Source organism: Corvus brachyrhynchos, unplaced genomic scaffold (genome assembly GCF_000691975.1).
Source record: "Corvus brachyrhynchos isolate BGI_N302 unplaced genomic scaffold, ASM69197v1 scaffold236, whole genome shotgun sequence".
Lineage (NCBI taxonomy): Eukaryota > Metazoa > Chordata > Aves > Passeriformes > Corvidae > Corvus > Corvus brachyrhynchos.
This window is the reverse complement of record NW_008238660.1, coordinates 1,133,829-1,149,994: the sequence shown is the minus strand read 5'-3', so window position 1 is coordinate 1,149,994 and position 16,166 is coordinate 1,133,829. Positions and strand designations below refer to the sequence as shown.

The 16,166-nt window shown below is 53.5% G+C and overlaps 2 protein-coding genes across 7 annotated transcripts in view; one reads left to right on the top strand and one right to left on the bottom strand.

Annotated features, from left to right (window-relative positions):
- MYH10 (myosin, heavy chain 10, non-muscle) overlaps nt 1-2,039 on the top strand; it is an 89,718-nt gene extending 87,679 nt beyond the window's left edge. The window contains exon 43 of the mRNA XM_017737707.1: nt 396-2,039. Within this exon, the coding sequence (XP_017593196.1) occupies nt 396-540 (145 nt within the window). The 3' untranslated portion in view covers nt 541-2,039. The remainder of the gene's footprint in view (nt 1-395) is intronic.
- A 1,231-nt stretch (nt 2,040-3,270) lies between these two features.
- NDEL1 (nudE neurodevelopment protein 1 like 1) overlaps nt 3,271-16,166 on the bottom strand; it is a 23,926-nt gene continuing 11,030 nt past the window's right edge. For 4 of the 6 annotated variants that reach the window (XM_017737712.1, XM_017737710.1, XM_017737709.1 and 1 more), the window contains exons 4-9: nt 15,930-16,078; nt 14,781-14,917; nt 12,608-12,781; nt 11,760-11,851; nt 9,544-9,695; nt 3,271-4,798 (exon numbers count right to left, since the gene is read on the bottom strand). In XM_017737712.1, coding sequence (XP_017593201.1) covers nt 4,711-4,798; nt 9,544-9,695; nt 11,760-11,851; nt 12,608-12,781; nt 14,781-14,917; nt 15,930-16,078 — 792 coding nt within the window. In that variant the 3' untranslated portion in view covers nt 3,271-4,710. Of the gene's footprint in view, nt 4,799-6,850; nt 6,894-9,543; nt 9,696-11,759; nt 11,852-12,607; nt 12,782-14,780; nt 14,918-15,929; nt 16,079-16,166 lie in introns of those variants that run through there. The other 2 variants (XM_017737708.1, XM_008636344.2) reach the window with 2 other exon arrangements.

The window sequence follows — 16,166 nt, the reverse complement described above, 5'->3', positions numbered from 1 at the left end:
GAGGTGTGGGAGCTCGCGGTTCTGGCTCCCTGGGCAGGGAGGGGGCTTTGAGACTCCCTGTGGGACTGAGCTGCCCCATTCCCACATGGCTGAGCAGGGAGGGCTGCCAGGGTGACCTTTCAGTTCCTGAAGGGACTTTGGACAAGGGCCTGGAGGGACAGGACACAGGGAATGGTTCCCACTGCCCGAGGGCAGCGTTAGATGGGAGAAATTCCTCCCTGTGAGGGTGCCAGGCCCTGGCACAGGGTGCCCAGAGCAGCTGGGGCTGCCCCTGGATCCCTGGCAGTGCCCAAGGCCAGGCTGGACATTGGGGCTGGCCAGTTCAGTCCAGAGCTACCCTCAGCTTCAGGGCTGTGAGGAGGGGTCAGGTGTGGCTGGGCGTGGTGGGCCCGGGGGGGGGGGGGCCCCCCCCCCTCCCCCGGGAGCCGCTCGGGGCGGCGGCAGCTGCACATCGAGGGCGCCTCGCTGGAGCTGTCGGACGACGACGCCGAGAGCAAAGGCAGCGACGTGAACGAGGCCCCGCCCGCCCCCGCCGAGTAGCGCCCGGCCCCGCCTGCATGCAGAGACCTTTCCAGCCCCGGGCAGGAGCACTCGGAGCGCCCTGCCCTGCCCTCGGAACTGCCTTGTGGCCGGAAAGCTGCCTTATGACCCTCGGCATGTGCTACAAGGTTCCTTATCATAGGTCAACCATGTCTTAAGGCTCTCCAGCCTCACCACACTGTACCCTGCTTCAGATATAGGTACAACTGCTTTTTTATATATAGTAAACAACCGGGATCGTCTCTGTTCAGTGCATCTCTTTTCCAGATACTCATTGTAAAGCCATTTTATAAAGCATCATGTGAAGGATGAAACTTTTTTTTATCAATCCAGAAGCGTCATTCCCAGCGGGTGGGTGGCCAGGACAGACCCCTTGCCGTGGCTGTGCATGCCTTGTGTCCAGCAGCATCCTTCAGGCTCCGGGCTCGCCGGCCCCGGGCTGGGCGCAGTCTCTCAGATCAGTGAAGACCAAACCGCACCTGTTTCTTTCTTTTCTCCCAATTGTTGTGATCCGCACACAACCCCTGAGTGAACTGTGAAAAACGGCCTTGGGAAGTGTTAGAGGGAAGTGTAGGGATGAGTGAGTAGTGTCCATTTTTATCCTGCAATCCCATTTGAAGTGTTCTCAGCACCTGCTCCATCCGTTCGTGTCCATGCAGTCCAGGCACACCGAGGTGGGTCCCCGTCCCCTGTACAGCCCTGCGTGCTCAGAGCCCCCGGGGCCCTGCAGACACCCAGGCTGGGATAATGTGAACACCAGTGGGAAATAAACACACAGCACAGGCAAAACTAATTTATTAATGTGAGGCCGAGTCAGGGCGTGGGAGGCTCCGGGACCCCCGGCAGCCCCGGGGTCCTGCGGGGCCGGGGCTCGGGGCTCCCGCCCTGGATGGATGGATGTTGCCTGCCTACAGTTAACATGCCAGTGGATGTGAATCCTTTTTTTTTTGTTGTTGTTTTGTTGTTGTTTTTTTATTTTGAGCAGTATTACAGTGAGTAGTTAGCGTTCTTTTTGTTTAAATAGCTGAAAACTGACATTACAGAAAGTGCCTTAGACACTACAGTACTAAGACAACGTTACATATATAATTTGCCTATATAACAATGATTTAATGTATTAATTTTGACTGTGCTTCATATCATGTACCTCTCTAGTCCAAGTGGTATTATTGATATTAGTGACAATGAATCAGTGTTAACTAGGAAACTTCCTCTGCCACATGCTCAAAACCCGTGGATTTCCCTTTTTGGTTAAAAGCTTTAACATCTGTCGCAAAGGTTTTGTTGTGTGTGTTTGGATATTTTTAATCAAACTGGCTGTTGACCACCAGGCGTCTGACTGCAAATATCTTGTTTTCTTGTATACCCATATTTCTAGACAATGATTTTTGTAAGACAATAAATTTATTCATTATAGATGCGGCCGCCTGCTCTGTTTACTTACTGGAAGAGCTCTCCCGAGGCTGGCATAGACCTTAATAAACGAGATATGACTGGAAGCTGCCTTTTCCCTTTTTCCTGTTTTGTTTGTTTGCTTTTTTTTTCCTTTTATTTTGACCTAAATACAGCATCAAGGGCTTGGTCTGAGCTGAGCCCTTGCCTTTGAATGCCACTGGCAGGGCCCAGCTGGAGCACAAAGGGAGCTCTGAGCTCTCCTGCTGCCCCTCAGGGCCATGGCACAGGCACAGCCCCACTTGTGCCTTCAGCAGGCTCTGGGCTCCTGCCTGAGCAGTTGCATCCCATATTTTGGGGTCCTGGGGTGCAAAACCTGCCCTAGAACTGGGGGAGGAAAGGCCCAGGAGCTGCAGGAGTCTGGGCTGGGAGCTTTTGGCTCCCCCCAGAGAGGTGGGAAAGGGGGGAGGGAGGTGAGTGGGTTAAAAACGTGAGGGAATGAGGACACAGAGCAGGCAGAGGGGCTGGGTGGGTGCTGCTCCCACCCTTTCCAGGGGACCTGTGGCTCCCGGGCCCTGGCTTGGGGCTGGAGCCTCCAGCACCGAGGGGCTGCTGGAGCCCAGGGGTGGGCCCAGGCTCCTGGATGGAACTTGGTCAGTCCTGGGCAACCTTTTCCTCCTTCACTGCTGTGGAAAAGAAGGGATGAGGAAGGGCTTTTCCCTGCTGCTGGCACGGCTGGGGGCAGGGCAGGGCCTGTCCCTGTCCCTGGCAGCCGGCCCGGGCTCGGCTGTGAGCTGGGACTGGAACGGGGCAGGAGGGCGGGCGGGCGCAGGGAGGGTGACCCCGCTGGGCTCAGGGTGTCTGAGGGTCTGGCAGGAGCTGGCAGCGAGTGCGTCCCCAGAGGAACGGGGGGTGCTGGGGTGTCTGTCCGGGGTGTCCGTGCAGGGTGTCCGTGCGGGGCCGGACACGAGCACAGCCCCGGGCTGGGCAGCGGAGCCGAGCCCGGCCGGACAGCGGCAGCAGCCCTGGCTCGGGCCCCAGCCCGGCTCTTGTGCACAGGAAACTCCTTCCAGCTGCTCCACGGAGGCAGAAATCCCCCGGAAGGCAGCTGGAGGCTTCCAGCATGTCGCCAGCTGAAATATTGTGTCCCCCCTGCGGGCCAGCAGCAGAGGCTGGGCTGCTGTGTGCTCAGCCCCAGCAGTGCCCGTCCCCCTGGCCCAAACCGAGCTGCTCTCCCAAGGGCAGGGGCGTGGGATGATGTGGCACTGCCTGAACATCGGCCCTCCCCGGGCCATGGCAGAAACCCCTACGGGACAAAGTAAGAGCCACGGCCACTGGTTCTGCAAAATCCACTGATTCCACATTAAAAGAACTTTATTTTTGGAAGATTAGTCTCATTTGTTTTCATTCTTTTGAAACCACATCATGTCAGTGGCACCAGGGTGGAACGGTACATCCTATGGAAACATGCCAGAGAGAGGCTGAATAAATAAAGCTACAAAGCCCAAGTTATGTACAAAGACCTCAGGCAAAGGTATTATGTTTACAAATCTATGTACAATAAAACAAATGTAAACAGTCAAATGCAGCAGAGGATGCACAGGAAGGAAGGACCATACAAACCCTAATGGCAAAGGGACAATCCCACCTCCACTGCTGGGCCAGTGGGGTTTTTTTCTCAGCATTTGTAACTCAACCACCTGGGAGCTGCAGAGCCCCTGAACGACGATTGCTGAACCCTCAGCTCCAACCCTGGCTCCATTTTCTGGTTCTGTCTAAAAATCCACCGACTCTGAGGCACATGGACAGAGAAACCACACAAATGTGTTGCCTGAAAGACCCACAGGGCTCAGTCGCCCCAAACTGTCACAGGTGATGCTGGACAGTCCAGTCCTACAGCACAGGGGTGATGGGCAGGGCAGGGCGGGCCTTGGGGCCAGGTGGAGCAGCAGCTTCCTAAAGCTCCCACGGGGTCGCTGTGTGGAGGGTGAGGGATGGAGGCCGAGTCCAGCAGGGCCACGGAGCTGTGGGGCAGCCCTGGGGGCACCTGAGGGCACAGCCCCTGGGCACAGCACTGCCACCCCTGCACCAGGGCAGGAGCCCCAGGGGGAACAGCTCAGCCGTGCTTGGCCCTGCCAAGGCATCTGGGGGGGCTGGGATGGTCACCCCAGTGCGCTGCCACGCCCCCTCTCCCTCCCTGCCCTGGCCCTCTGTGTGTGTCCAGCTGTCCAGTGGGGATGGGCCAGGCTGGAGCCGCTCATCCAGCCCTGCTGTGACTGCCACTGACACAGCTGGAACTGAGACAGGACCTGGGGCCAGCTCCAGGTGCAAATAGCGCCAGGGCTGATGCCAGCCCCCCAGGGCACTGCCACGAGGCCTGAGGGCAGCAGCTGCAGGGCCTGGGAGGGGACAGGGACAGGAGAACTAACCTGTGAGAGGAGCGGCCAAAGCTCTGTCAGACCTCAGTGAGAGGAGAGGGAAAGCCAAGGGGCCGAGGCCGGGCGTGTCCCCAAGCACAGCAGGACCCCTGTGCCCCCCAGACAGAGCAGGGCTCGGTGTCCCCAAGCACAGCAGAGGGTGGCAGCTCGTGGGGCCAGGGCAGAGAACGTCCACTAGAGCAACAGCAGAAAACAAACTGTATTGACAGGACATGGAGGGCCGTGGGCTCGGGGTCTCCTCTCAGGGCCATGTTCCAGCAGGGTGGGAATGGGGAGGAATCAGGAGCAGTTCTTCTCGTGGTGGGCTGAGAAAAGCATCCAAGTCCAAACTCCTGTGGGCTCATACACTCAGGGGGAGCATTCCCGGCGCCGAGGACGGTCGGGAGCCCCCCAGGCCGGGGGGCCCTTGGTCAAAGCCGTTCACTGCCCTGGGAAGGAGAGAGAGCCCGTCAGGGAGGAGCAGCCGGGGGCAGGGCACTGCTGCCCCTCCCCAGCACCCGGAACCCTCCCTGGCCCTGCTCCTCCTCCTCACGGCGTCCCCGGGGACAGGGCCAGGACAGCACCGGGACAGGGCCCCAGCTCCGGCTGCCAGGTCAGGGCCCACGCCAGGGCCGGAGCTGGCACGTCCTGGCTGAGGCGACTGTCCCAGGAGGACGAGTGGCCCCAGAGCCTGAGCCCGCTGGGTCTGTGCACGATGGGACCGTGCAGGGTCAGGCCCAGCCTCCCTCAGCGTCGGCTGCCCCCGTCTCTTCCCTGGCACTGGGTGCCCGTGTGCCCGGAGCGAGGGCACAGCCCCCGGGGCGGTGCCTGCCCTGTGCCCGTGTCCCTCAGGAGGGGACACACACACACACACACACACACACACACACACACACACACACACGCTCTGAGGGCGGCCAGTGCCACGGCAGAGCTGTCTCTGTGCCCCAGCAATCCCCCCTGGGATGGGTGGGAGAGGAGCCTGTGGGTCCAGCAGCTTTTCCATCTGACACGGCTCCATCCCAGCCCAGGAGCAATGACATCCCTGATCTGCACTTCCCCCCACACCAGCCCTGCCCTCAGGGAGCTCTGCAATGCTCAGGGTGGGGGAGAGCCCCACAGCTCTGGAGGCTCAGCAGGTCCTGCTTCCATGTCCAGCTCTGCAGCACTTCTCCAGCTCTGCCTTTCTTCATCCAAGGTGAAGCAGCAGCCTGGATTTGCTGGGCCACAGCAAAAGGCACCAAACAGCAGCAGCAGCTGGGGGATACTGAGAGCTGGCACTAAGGCTGAGCTTAGGGAGGGCTTACCCAGCCTTGGGTTTCTGATGGGAACATGAAAAGGCACCAAAAAAAGGGAAAGACATCAGCATTACTGCAGTGGGAGACAGAATTAAAGGAAAATGAAATAACTTAAACACAGCAAGTGTAAAAATAACCAATAAAAGGTCCTGCTTTAGCTTCCAGGAGTGAGCTGGGAAAAGCTCTTGTACTCCAGCTCCGACTCGGGCAGTTCTGGGAGGTCTCTGGAGCCTCCTGCCCATAGTGATTAACCCCAGCCAGGTCCCCCTCCTGCTCCTGCCCCTTTTCCCTGGCCCTCAGACCACTCCAGCAAACTCTGCGGTGCCTGTGCCATGTCCTTGCTCTGGGATTCCCAAGAAACCAGGCTCCAAACAGAGCCAGGAGCAGCATTCCCTGCTGGGAAGGTCCCTGCAGTGGTTGCTGAGGGATGTTTCTGACCTCCTGTCCCTGCAGTGCCATGGGCTTTGTGTCTGTGTCCAACCACTCTGCCCTGACTGCTAATTTAGACTCATTAACCTGCATTTCGAGCTGGACTTTGTACTTAGCACCTCATGCCCAAGATACCCTCAGCTCTAAGTTTCCAACACATCCTCAGTGGAAGATTCTTCTGAAGCTGAACAGTCCAGCTTGAAGGAAAAACAGAGCTGGCAAAGCACACTTGGAGACCTGGAACTGCCCCAGCTGCTCCCAGCTGCCACGGCTGTGCTGGGCATGGACAGTGACACCGAGCAGGGACACTGCTGTCCCCGCCCACACTGTCCCCTCCCTGCTCTACCCCGGCCATCTCCCAGCCACCTGTGCCCTTGTTTGCTTTCCTGTCTGCCACAACCACATCACTGCACACCAAGAGCCACAAAATGCTGCAGGAAAATCACAACCGAAGGGCAAACCTTCCGAATGAACTCCATCAATGAAGCCACACCTCCCCTGAATCCCTGCTGGGACCAGTTCAATCAGAAACATGCACTTATTTGAAGTATTACACAGATCAAGAAAGCAAGCAGCACTCAGGCTTATGTTTGCAACAGGTCACAGCACCAGAGAGGTTTATTTCAAGTAAGGAGAAAGAGCAGTTGCAGCCTCAGGCTCTATCAGGGCCCATTAGTGTGTGACACTACCAACTACCTCGTGCAGTTACCAGAGCCCCCAAATCTGCCCCAAGCCCCAGGTTACACCACATGCAGCCAATCAGTGCAAATGAATTCATTTACCCATGACCAAGGTGGGGAATATGACCTTCTCACGCCTAGTGGAGAGAAAGGGAAAGTTTATGCACACAAAAATGACATTCCTGAGCACAACCCTTGAAGCAACAACTGGGGCCAAGCAAAGGTGTTAAACCAGACCTCAGCAAACCTCTCCTGTCTGACCTCTGCACAGTGAGACTGCCCTGCACGGGCAACCCAGCACAGGACAGGCACAGGATTCCTGCACCTGAGTCACCCACAGCTCCCTCTGTCCCAGGAAAACCTTTAAATAAGGTGGATCTGGGACTGAAAAGTGACCCAGATTTCACAGCCTGGTGTATTCTGATCAGGGCTGTGGGGGACAGCACAGAGACACCTCCGACTGCTGTGTGTGAGCACAGGCACTTCTCACATTCAAACTTCAGCTCGTTTCATTAAAACAAAGCCCAAGAGATTCACAAAAATAACCAGGAATAAACATCAGCTATGAGGCCTTTGGCATTCAGGACTGCAGGAAGGGGAACAGGCACCTCAGGCTGGCTGTCCCAGTGCCAGGGCCCTGCAGAGCCCAGAGCAGTTTTGTTCCCTGGACAAAACTGGACTGACATTAACAACCAATTAACAATAATTACAACAGCAAAAAGCAAGTATCCATCCCGAGGACCATCCTCGGGTGCTGTTCTGCCATTCCCTGGCATCTTGACAGAACCTGCATGTTCCTGAAGGGACCAATCTGCAGGAAACTGATCTTCCACGAGACACTGCTGAGTTTTTAACAAGTAGGAAAGCCCTGACTGCCCCAATCCTGCAGCCAAGCTTTGGTGCAAGCCCTGCTGTGCTCCAGGCCTCCCCTGAAGCAGGGCTGCCCTGTTCCCCACCGAGGGCAAAGAGCAGGGGCTTGGCAAGAGCTGGAGATGCCTCAAATATTTCAACCAACTAAATGGCAGAAGGAGGAAGGTAAACAGAGCTGTAATGGTGTGGCTGAGTTATCTCTGAGCCAACCCCACCACTCAGCCACCAGCTGTTCCTCAGGCAGCAGCTGCAGATTGGATCAGGGACACACTCACACCTGGATCAGGGCCGCACCCACACCTGGATCAGGGCTGCACCCACACCTGGATCAGGGCCACACCCACACCTGGATCAGGGCCGCACCCACACCTGGACCAGGCTCCAGCAACACCCGGGGCAGGGAGGAGAGTTGATGGCTGGAGAGGAAGGAAGGAAGGGACAAGAAGGGCCTGGGGACAGCTCCCAGTCCAGCTCCCAGGGCTGAGCCAGGCTTTCCACAGCAGCCCTGGAGCCTGCACCCAGCACAGGCACTGCCAGCACCTCCTGGCACAGAGCAGGGGAGCAGGAGTGGGTGAAGGGACAGCCTGGGAACAGCACACAGGGGTACAGGGGACCAGGACAGGACAGTGGGGCTGTGCAGCATCTCTGGCAACTTGCAGATAAGCACAGCAACCACTTCCAGCCCTTTATCCTGTCCACTAACACCCCCAGCTCTGCTGCAGCATTTCCTTCCTGGGTTTCTAAGCCTTCCTCAGCCCCAGCCTGCTCCTCCCTCCAGGCAGCCAGCCCAGGTAAGGAGTGTGATGACAATCTGCATAATTAAAAGTGACCCCCACCCCACAGAGCAATCAGCTTATTTGTCACACCACACCTCAATATAGCTGCGCTGCCTGCTAAGAGCTGCCATAATCCCTCCCCAGCACTTCCAGCTCCCTGGGGGATGCACAGCCCCCTCAGCCCTGCAGCACACACAGCCCAAAAGCTGATTTGCACATGACTTTAAGGCTCTGAACTCTGCCTTTCCCAAAGCAGCAAACACCAATGGCTCTAGGAGCTCTGAGTGCCAGTTTTTAAGGTGCAGCTCACCCTGCTCCCCACACGGCTCTGCTGAGGATGAATGTGGGAAGCTCAGCTGGCTGCTCTGGCACTTTCAGGTTGGAAACAGCTCATTTCATTCTCTAAAATACAGACAGGATTGAGGAAGTGCTGAATATCAGCATTAAATGGCACTGAGGTTTAACGTGAGGACACACAGGGAGCATGGAGGCTGTTCTGCCCTCAGTACCTCTGTGCTTTCCACCTTTGTACACCCACTGGGCCTTGTGCTGTGAGGCACTGGGGAAAACCCTCCTGCAGAAGCATTTCCCAGTGTCCCAGAGGGAGCTCTGAGCACGGCAGACACACACACACACACGAGGGCTTTTCCCGGGAAAGCAATCCCCGGCTCCGAGGCTGACTCACAGCAGGGAGGAGCCACCCCTCAGCAGCCAGAATTCCTCCACCGATGGTTCATCCCTCACAGAGGGGGTGTGAGCACCCAGGATCCCTCCCAGGGAACATCCCTGCCTGCCCCAGCTGCTCCAAGGCAGTCTCCACGTCTGGGGCTCTGCATGCACTTGCCCAGAGCACGCCTGGCAACCCCTCCTCTGCTCCTGAGATGCCCTCAGAGGGCCCACTCCTCACTGCCTGGGGTTGGTGTTGCAGCCCCCAAGAGCTCAGGCAGGACAGGCACTGCCAGCTGAGGCACAGCCACACTGCTTTCCTCTCTGCTTTACAGAAATCCCCTGCAGACTTTGCACCCACGAGTTATTTCTCCTACGGGATGAAAACGGTGGTGGGCTAAAGACGAGCCGTGAAAACTGCTCCAAGGAGCTGCTGCAATGCCCCCCCCGAGGGCAGAGCTGTGCCCTGGCTCACCCCTTGTCGAAGAAGGACGTGTGCCCTGGGTGTGGGTACTTTGTGCCGTTGCTGCTCATCACGGCGCTGTTGACATTCCCTGAAATGTAGGATTTCCGTGATGCCTGGTCCTTTGCAAAATTCCTGCAAGCAGCTAATTTGGATTCTAAGGCCTGCGAAAGGGGAGAGAAAAAAATAATATTAAAAAAGTAATAATTAAAAGGAAGTACTTTGCTGCTTATGAGCCTAAGACTGCCATGATCAGGACTTCAGTGTGATCACCCTTGGCAAAAAAATGGGAACAAAGCTGTCATTTCTTCTGTCACCCAACCACAAAGGAAACACACAGATGCTGATGCAGACTGCCAGGCATTACTCAGCTCCACGAGGGCTCAGATTCTAGAACAGATGAACTTTGAAATAATTACCCAAGATAAGGAAGCCAAATCCTAGCAGAAGTTACCAAAATTTCTTGCTTCGGCAGCTGCTGCGAGCTGATCAGAAGACCGAGAACCTAAAGCAGAATCCTCAAGTTTTAAGAGGGGCTGTGCATTTGGAAAGTTGGTTTTTTCACCAGGAAAACACCTGCTGGAATTTCTTTCTTAATCTTGGCTTGCAAAATAGTCAATTTCTAAAGCTCCACTGCCACCCTTCCCAACAGGCCTGGTGAGGTCTTTCTCCTCAGTGACTCCTGGAAGGAGGAGCAACATCCCGATTCTCTCCTTTACTCCAGAACATCACCTGCCCATTCTGCCACCATCAGAGGCTGAATATCCCTCTTATCCTGAATATCCACGGGGTGTAGCAGGAAGTCCGTACCCATTACCACCCCTGTGTGTGGGGGCACTCAGAACATGGCAGATGCCTGCACTGGAAACTGAAATTCATCTCCCCAGATGTGAGGTTTGGGGCTGTTCTGCACAGAATATTCCATTACCAGGGCACTGACATGCTGCCACAGGTAAGTGAACCCTGTGCAGACTCCTAGGAATCCATGGAAGTTTATTTAGGGATTATGGACTATACAGGCAGCTGTAGATAACTCTGGGTGTCACGGATTGTCCCCTGGCCACAGCCAGTGTGGTCTGAGCCAAGGACTCCCTGTCTCAGCTGCAGGCAGGAAAGCAAAGTGGAAACTTCCTGCAGAGACAGGGAGTGTAAGGTTTGGGATGAGGCACAGCCAAACCCCAAAGAGCTTGACCACCCTATAATTGTTCCTAGAGCAGTGCATGAGCTGGAACCCTGTCCCAGTGGCCGAGCTGTGGCTCAGGGCAGCCTGGGAGAGAAGCTTGCTTATTTGGCATTTCCTGTCCTTGCAGAGTAATCACATGGGATTGTCACTAAGCTCCCTAAATCCCCTGCAGACTCTTACTCACAATGATCCCCTTTTAAACATGTCACTGCTAACCCCGAGCTGTCCTGCTGCCCTTTCAACCAAGGCTGAGCTCGCTGCCTCCAAATGGGAGCAGCCAGGCAATTTTTCACGTCCAACTTTGCTAAAACAACTGTCTGTACTGCAGCTCCTGCCGGGCTCAGCGTGGTTACACAGGCACAGGGCACAGCCAGAGCCAGTTCCCTGAGCTTCACTCACACACAAACAAACCACCACGGCTCACCAAGAAGCTTCTGGGAGCTCAGGAGTCATTTCTTGCTCCAAGTGGAAAGCCTGGGTCCTGAACAACACTGCAGCAGATGTTTAAAGCACTTCTTCCCTGCTCACAGTGTAATCCCTTTAAAGGCTCATGCATTTCACTTCCCCACCAACCACAGATGGGAGCACTTGGCTTTCTCCTGATTTATTTTCTCACTTTCTTACCAAAGGTTTCCAGGCTGGTTTTTCTTTGAGTATCTGTGGCAGAACTCCCTGGGAGAGGAGCTCTCCCACCAGCAGACCCTGGCAGGGTGATCCCAGCTCCTCCCTCAGCCAGAGCCTGAGCTCCAGCTCTGCAGCCCAGAGGAAGCTGCAGGCCCAGTTCAGGTAAGAACAAGTTAACGGTGTCCAACCCAGTACTTGAAAAACTTTTACTCCAAATAGGAATTTTGTCACCCCAAATCGGATCAGAACCACGGGATCATGCTTTAAAAATCAAAATAATTTAAAAAAAAAAAAGCATTATCAAATACTAAGCAGTGAATGTGGATGATTTGGCAGCTGCAGAATGTACCCAGCATGGGCCAAGGCCGTGTTGAGATTAAGCACAAGGACAGAAGCCCCAGGGAGAGCCCAGAGTACTCACCCCCACTTTCCGTAGCAGATCTCCCACAATGTTGAGTGCAGATATTCGAGCTGAAGGAGTCAGTGGGCTGGTACCAAACCCATTTGGTATAGCTGCAAACACAGACACTTCTTATTACTTCACTCCTCCACAGTTCAGGTTTGAAAAAAATTTAAATTCATCAGCTTCTACATAAAAAAAAAAAACCCCAAACATATCTACGATCTTGCTGCAGACATTTCATACCATTACCCACAATAACTGCAGGATCACTAGCCAGAGAAAAATGATAAAGCTTGACTCCTGCCCACTGCCCCCGGTCCCATTAGCCCCCCAGGCAGAGTTCATGCACTCTCCATCTGCAAGGCTACTGAGTGCAATCCATCTAATCCAGCCAGAGCTCCCTCTGGAATCGACTCCTTCTCATTTGAAAAATAAAGTATTAATCCCTGTGACTGTCCAGAGCCTTCCAGATGGGAAAAGGGGCTGGCCTAACATCCCACTGCCTCACGGAGGAAACAGGACCCCTGAAAAGGCAGAGTGGTAGCAGAGACTCCAAATTCCTGCCCATGTTCACCCAGCACTGCTGCTGCCTATTTGAGCAGAAATATCAGTCCCTGCACTTCCCTGAATTTCCAAATATCATCAGTGCTCTACAGCAGGCACCCACTGCAGAGTGCAAACCCCTCCGGCCCCCAAAGGCAGTGTCTGAGCTTCACTGTCCTTCTCCATGCTGTTTACTCCTGAAATGCACCCGATGCTGCCCCAGGATTCAAACACAACTCATGGAAGTGTGTGGGATCCACACCCCCACATCCACCTCGGGTTCCCTAAGGAGCACAACCAGACCTCATTCCTGTGGGTGATACCTTTTGGGGAAGGAAAACTATTTTCTGATCCTTTTCCAACGGGTGTAGCTGGCAAGGAGAGAGAGGCCTGGACAGCTGAATCCATCTTCTCACAGTCCAGAGTGGGCGAGCTGGGTGCTGATTTTCGGGTTACCTCCTGCTGCCTTTCCCTCACAGCCAGCTCTTGCCGTAGGTCTGAGGATTGAGAGAAGGAAAAACCCCACAAAATCCCATATTAGTGACTGATTCTCTCACAAACACTCTCTCTGTTCATTTGGGAGGGGCAGCAGGAGACAATTCCCAACAATCCAGGATTAGTGCCTGCTGCTGCTTCCTCCAGCAGTGAGGACAGCCCTCAGAGCAGCCCCAGCCCCATCCCACCCCTTCCCATTCCAGCTGGGACAGGGAGGGAGCAAACAGCCCTGCCTGCCCCAGAGAGCTCCCTGTCCCTGGGATGGGGGCAGCCAATTTGCCTCAGGATTTTTCCCCATTTGCAGCGTGAGCTCCATGTTACAAAAACTGCAGCTAGACACAAAGAACTGCTGCTGCTGAGCCCAGCTCCTGCTCAAACACAGCTTGGAAAAACAGGAATGACCAATATATTCCAGTGTTTCCCATTCTCTACATTCTCCTTCCAGTTAATCCACACAAGCCAAAGGCAGTCCAAGGGTTGCATCCAGTTTCTTGATGCCTTGGCAAGTAAAGGAGCAGAATGGAGGGCAGTCCAAAGGAAAGGGACTCCAAGGGAAAAGATGGAGCATTAGGAAAGCCTGGTTTTATTCTCATCTCCTCCCAGACTGCAGCTTATCCCCTACCCTGTCCCCTTCCCTTTCCACAGCTTTCTGCTACAAAGAGAATCCAGCCCAGCCCAGCAATGGATCTCTCAAATCCTCACAAAGATACAAACAAACATTACAAGTGAGCTGTTCCTTTTTGGGCAGAGCAACTTCATTTTCACAGACCTCCCATTCCTTGCCTCAATCTGGCACAAGAGCAAAATTAACTGCACATTACAGCTTTTAAGTTGTCACAAATATTTAGAACTGATTTTAGGTAAAACAGCAGAGCCAAAGTGACAATCTGTCTGGGCTTCCAGAAGAGGATCTGAGGCTGTTCAATCAGAAATGTCATGTTTGAGTTTGACAGTACCAGTTCTTTTAGAGGCTACTGTTCCTGCTTGCTGCCTGGGGGAATAACTCACGAATGCTAAAAATTTCCAAATGACTCATCTAAGAAACAAGATGTCTGTTTTGCTGATTGTTCCAGTGTTCTAGAAAACAGTCCCCTGGGTTTTGCTGGTTTTTCCAGTTTTATTGCCCTAATCTCAAATTACAATACATATATTTCCTCAGAAAATCTTCCTCTTCATATTTAGTACTAAATCCCCGTGCTTCCAATAAAGCTCCCAATTTCTGGGGCACAAACTTGCTTCAAAAAGGGTCACAAAGGAGAATAACAACAAAAAATCCCAACCTGCTGTCAGATTGTGTCACACTTAGGTCCAGGCCTCAAATGAGGAAGTCTTTTAGGAAGCTTCATTTAGGGAACAAAACTGCAAAGCACCAACCTCTAAACTACATAATTGGCTGGCACAGGCTTGTGAGCAGATCACCTCCACTGTCAGAGAAATCCATTTATACCAACCATTAGAAATGCTTCCCCAGCATCCTCAACCTGAAATCCACTGGGGAATTCCCAACTCCCAGTCACATCCCAGAACACCATCCCAAACATCTCTCACTCAGTGGTCTAAACACAACCTTTACCGGAATATCGTAAATAATATATTTAAGGCAATTTCCAAGGGGCTTAGAAGGAACACAGGAGAGATTTTTTTAGGAATTATTTAACCATTTCTCCTGTATTTCCCTGTTGTTTCCTGTGCTTTCCCTTCCTATAAACCCACAGCAAGAGGAACTTTTGAAGCACATTTCCTCAATTAACTTATATCCATGGAACAGAGTATTTTTGTGCTAAAAATCCTGAATTAATCTGATATTAGCTCTGCCCAAATGAGGAAATTATTTTTTGGCTATACTGGACATACAAAGAACACACTGTTAGTAACACCTACAGCATCCAGTTCAAGTCTCATCATGTGAGGCTTTCCAGAAACATGAGCTTTGCTTGCTGCACATCTCTTTTAGCAAAGCAACCCTGCACCAGGACACAGAACCAACCAGACCAGCCATACCTCTTGCTTCATCCTTTAATCTCTGTACAGAGACCAGCAATGACTCCTTGTCATCCAATTCACTTTCTAAAAATGCATTTCTCTCAATAGCTTGGTTCAGCCTTTGTTCAAAGTCTTCCAATGAAACTATTGTTGCCCTAGAAACAAAATCCAGAATATTAGGTTCTCCAGCTCAGCCAGCATAAAAGCTTATTCAAAACCATAACAGAAGAAAAATGTTAGCAGGGCTCCATTCAAGGTAAGCATGTGAAAGCCATGGAAATGCTTCTTAAAAGGGAGTAATCAACTCCAAAGAAACAGGAGAAAAAGATGAAAAGAACATGATAGCATCTGGCTCTCAGGGATGCACCAAAGATGTGGGAAAGAGCCAGTGCAGAGCAGCCAGCTCCGTTTTTCCCAAGCCATGCTCCAAAGCTGTGCATTAATCAGAGCACCAGCTCAGCTGGGGCTGTGCTCTCAGGGCTCTGCACGGGCACAGCCCAGCCAAGGTGGGAAGCAGAGCACTGGGATACTGCCTAAGACCCAATTCCTCCCAAAGTCAGCGTCAAAAGTTAGTCAAGAGCTTAAGAGCCTTGTGGAAACAGGGCCTCAGCTCTCAGATCTTTTTTCCAGATAGCCAGAGGTTCACTCCTGCTCTCCTGAATCAACGGCAGAGTTCCCATTCAGCAGAAGGGAAGCATGACCTCCTCCCAAACTGGGTGTTCCCAGCAGCAGCCTGCAAAGGGCAGGATTGTTCCCTGCAGCTGTTCTGCCAGGGACAGGAGACTCCTCTGGCCTGTTTGATTTAACAGGGACTATGGAAAGCAGGAGCTCCTGACTTCAAAGGTTCTCTGAGCCAGCAGGACCACAAATAAAGTCATCTAGTTGAGAATACCAAAGGCTGTGCAGTGGCCTGGCTGGATCTGGGCTTGTTCCTCACAGGAGCACAAACCACACTGTCCCACTGCCCTTCCTGCTGCAACAGGAACCAGCTGAGGCAGGTGAGGGGCAACTGCACTGGTCAAACAATCCGGTGCCTTGGGGGTGTTTGGGTTTTTCTGATTGTGTGTTATCCTCCCTTTAAGGAACAATAAAATGCTCGAGCTGAGTAGCAAAGAAAAGATCTTTGTAGTGCAAACTTGAAAGGGAGAGGAGGTTTGCAGCCTTCACCTCTTTGCACGTTCCAGGTCATCATTGGCCTGCTCCAGCTCCCTCACATATTTGTGCAGCTGATCTTTGATGGCCCTTGTCTGGCTCAGGTCATCCTCCAACAACGACACCTGCTTGTAACTCTGGGCGTACTGGTGCTCCAGTTTCTCCTGAAACAAAGAACAGGGAGATAAATATCAGCTGCTGGCACTGTCCAAGTCATCAGCAGGACAAAGGCACAAAAAGTATCACCGGCTT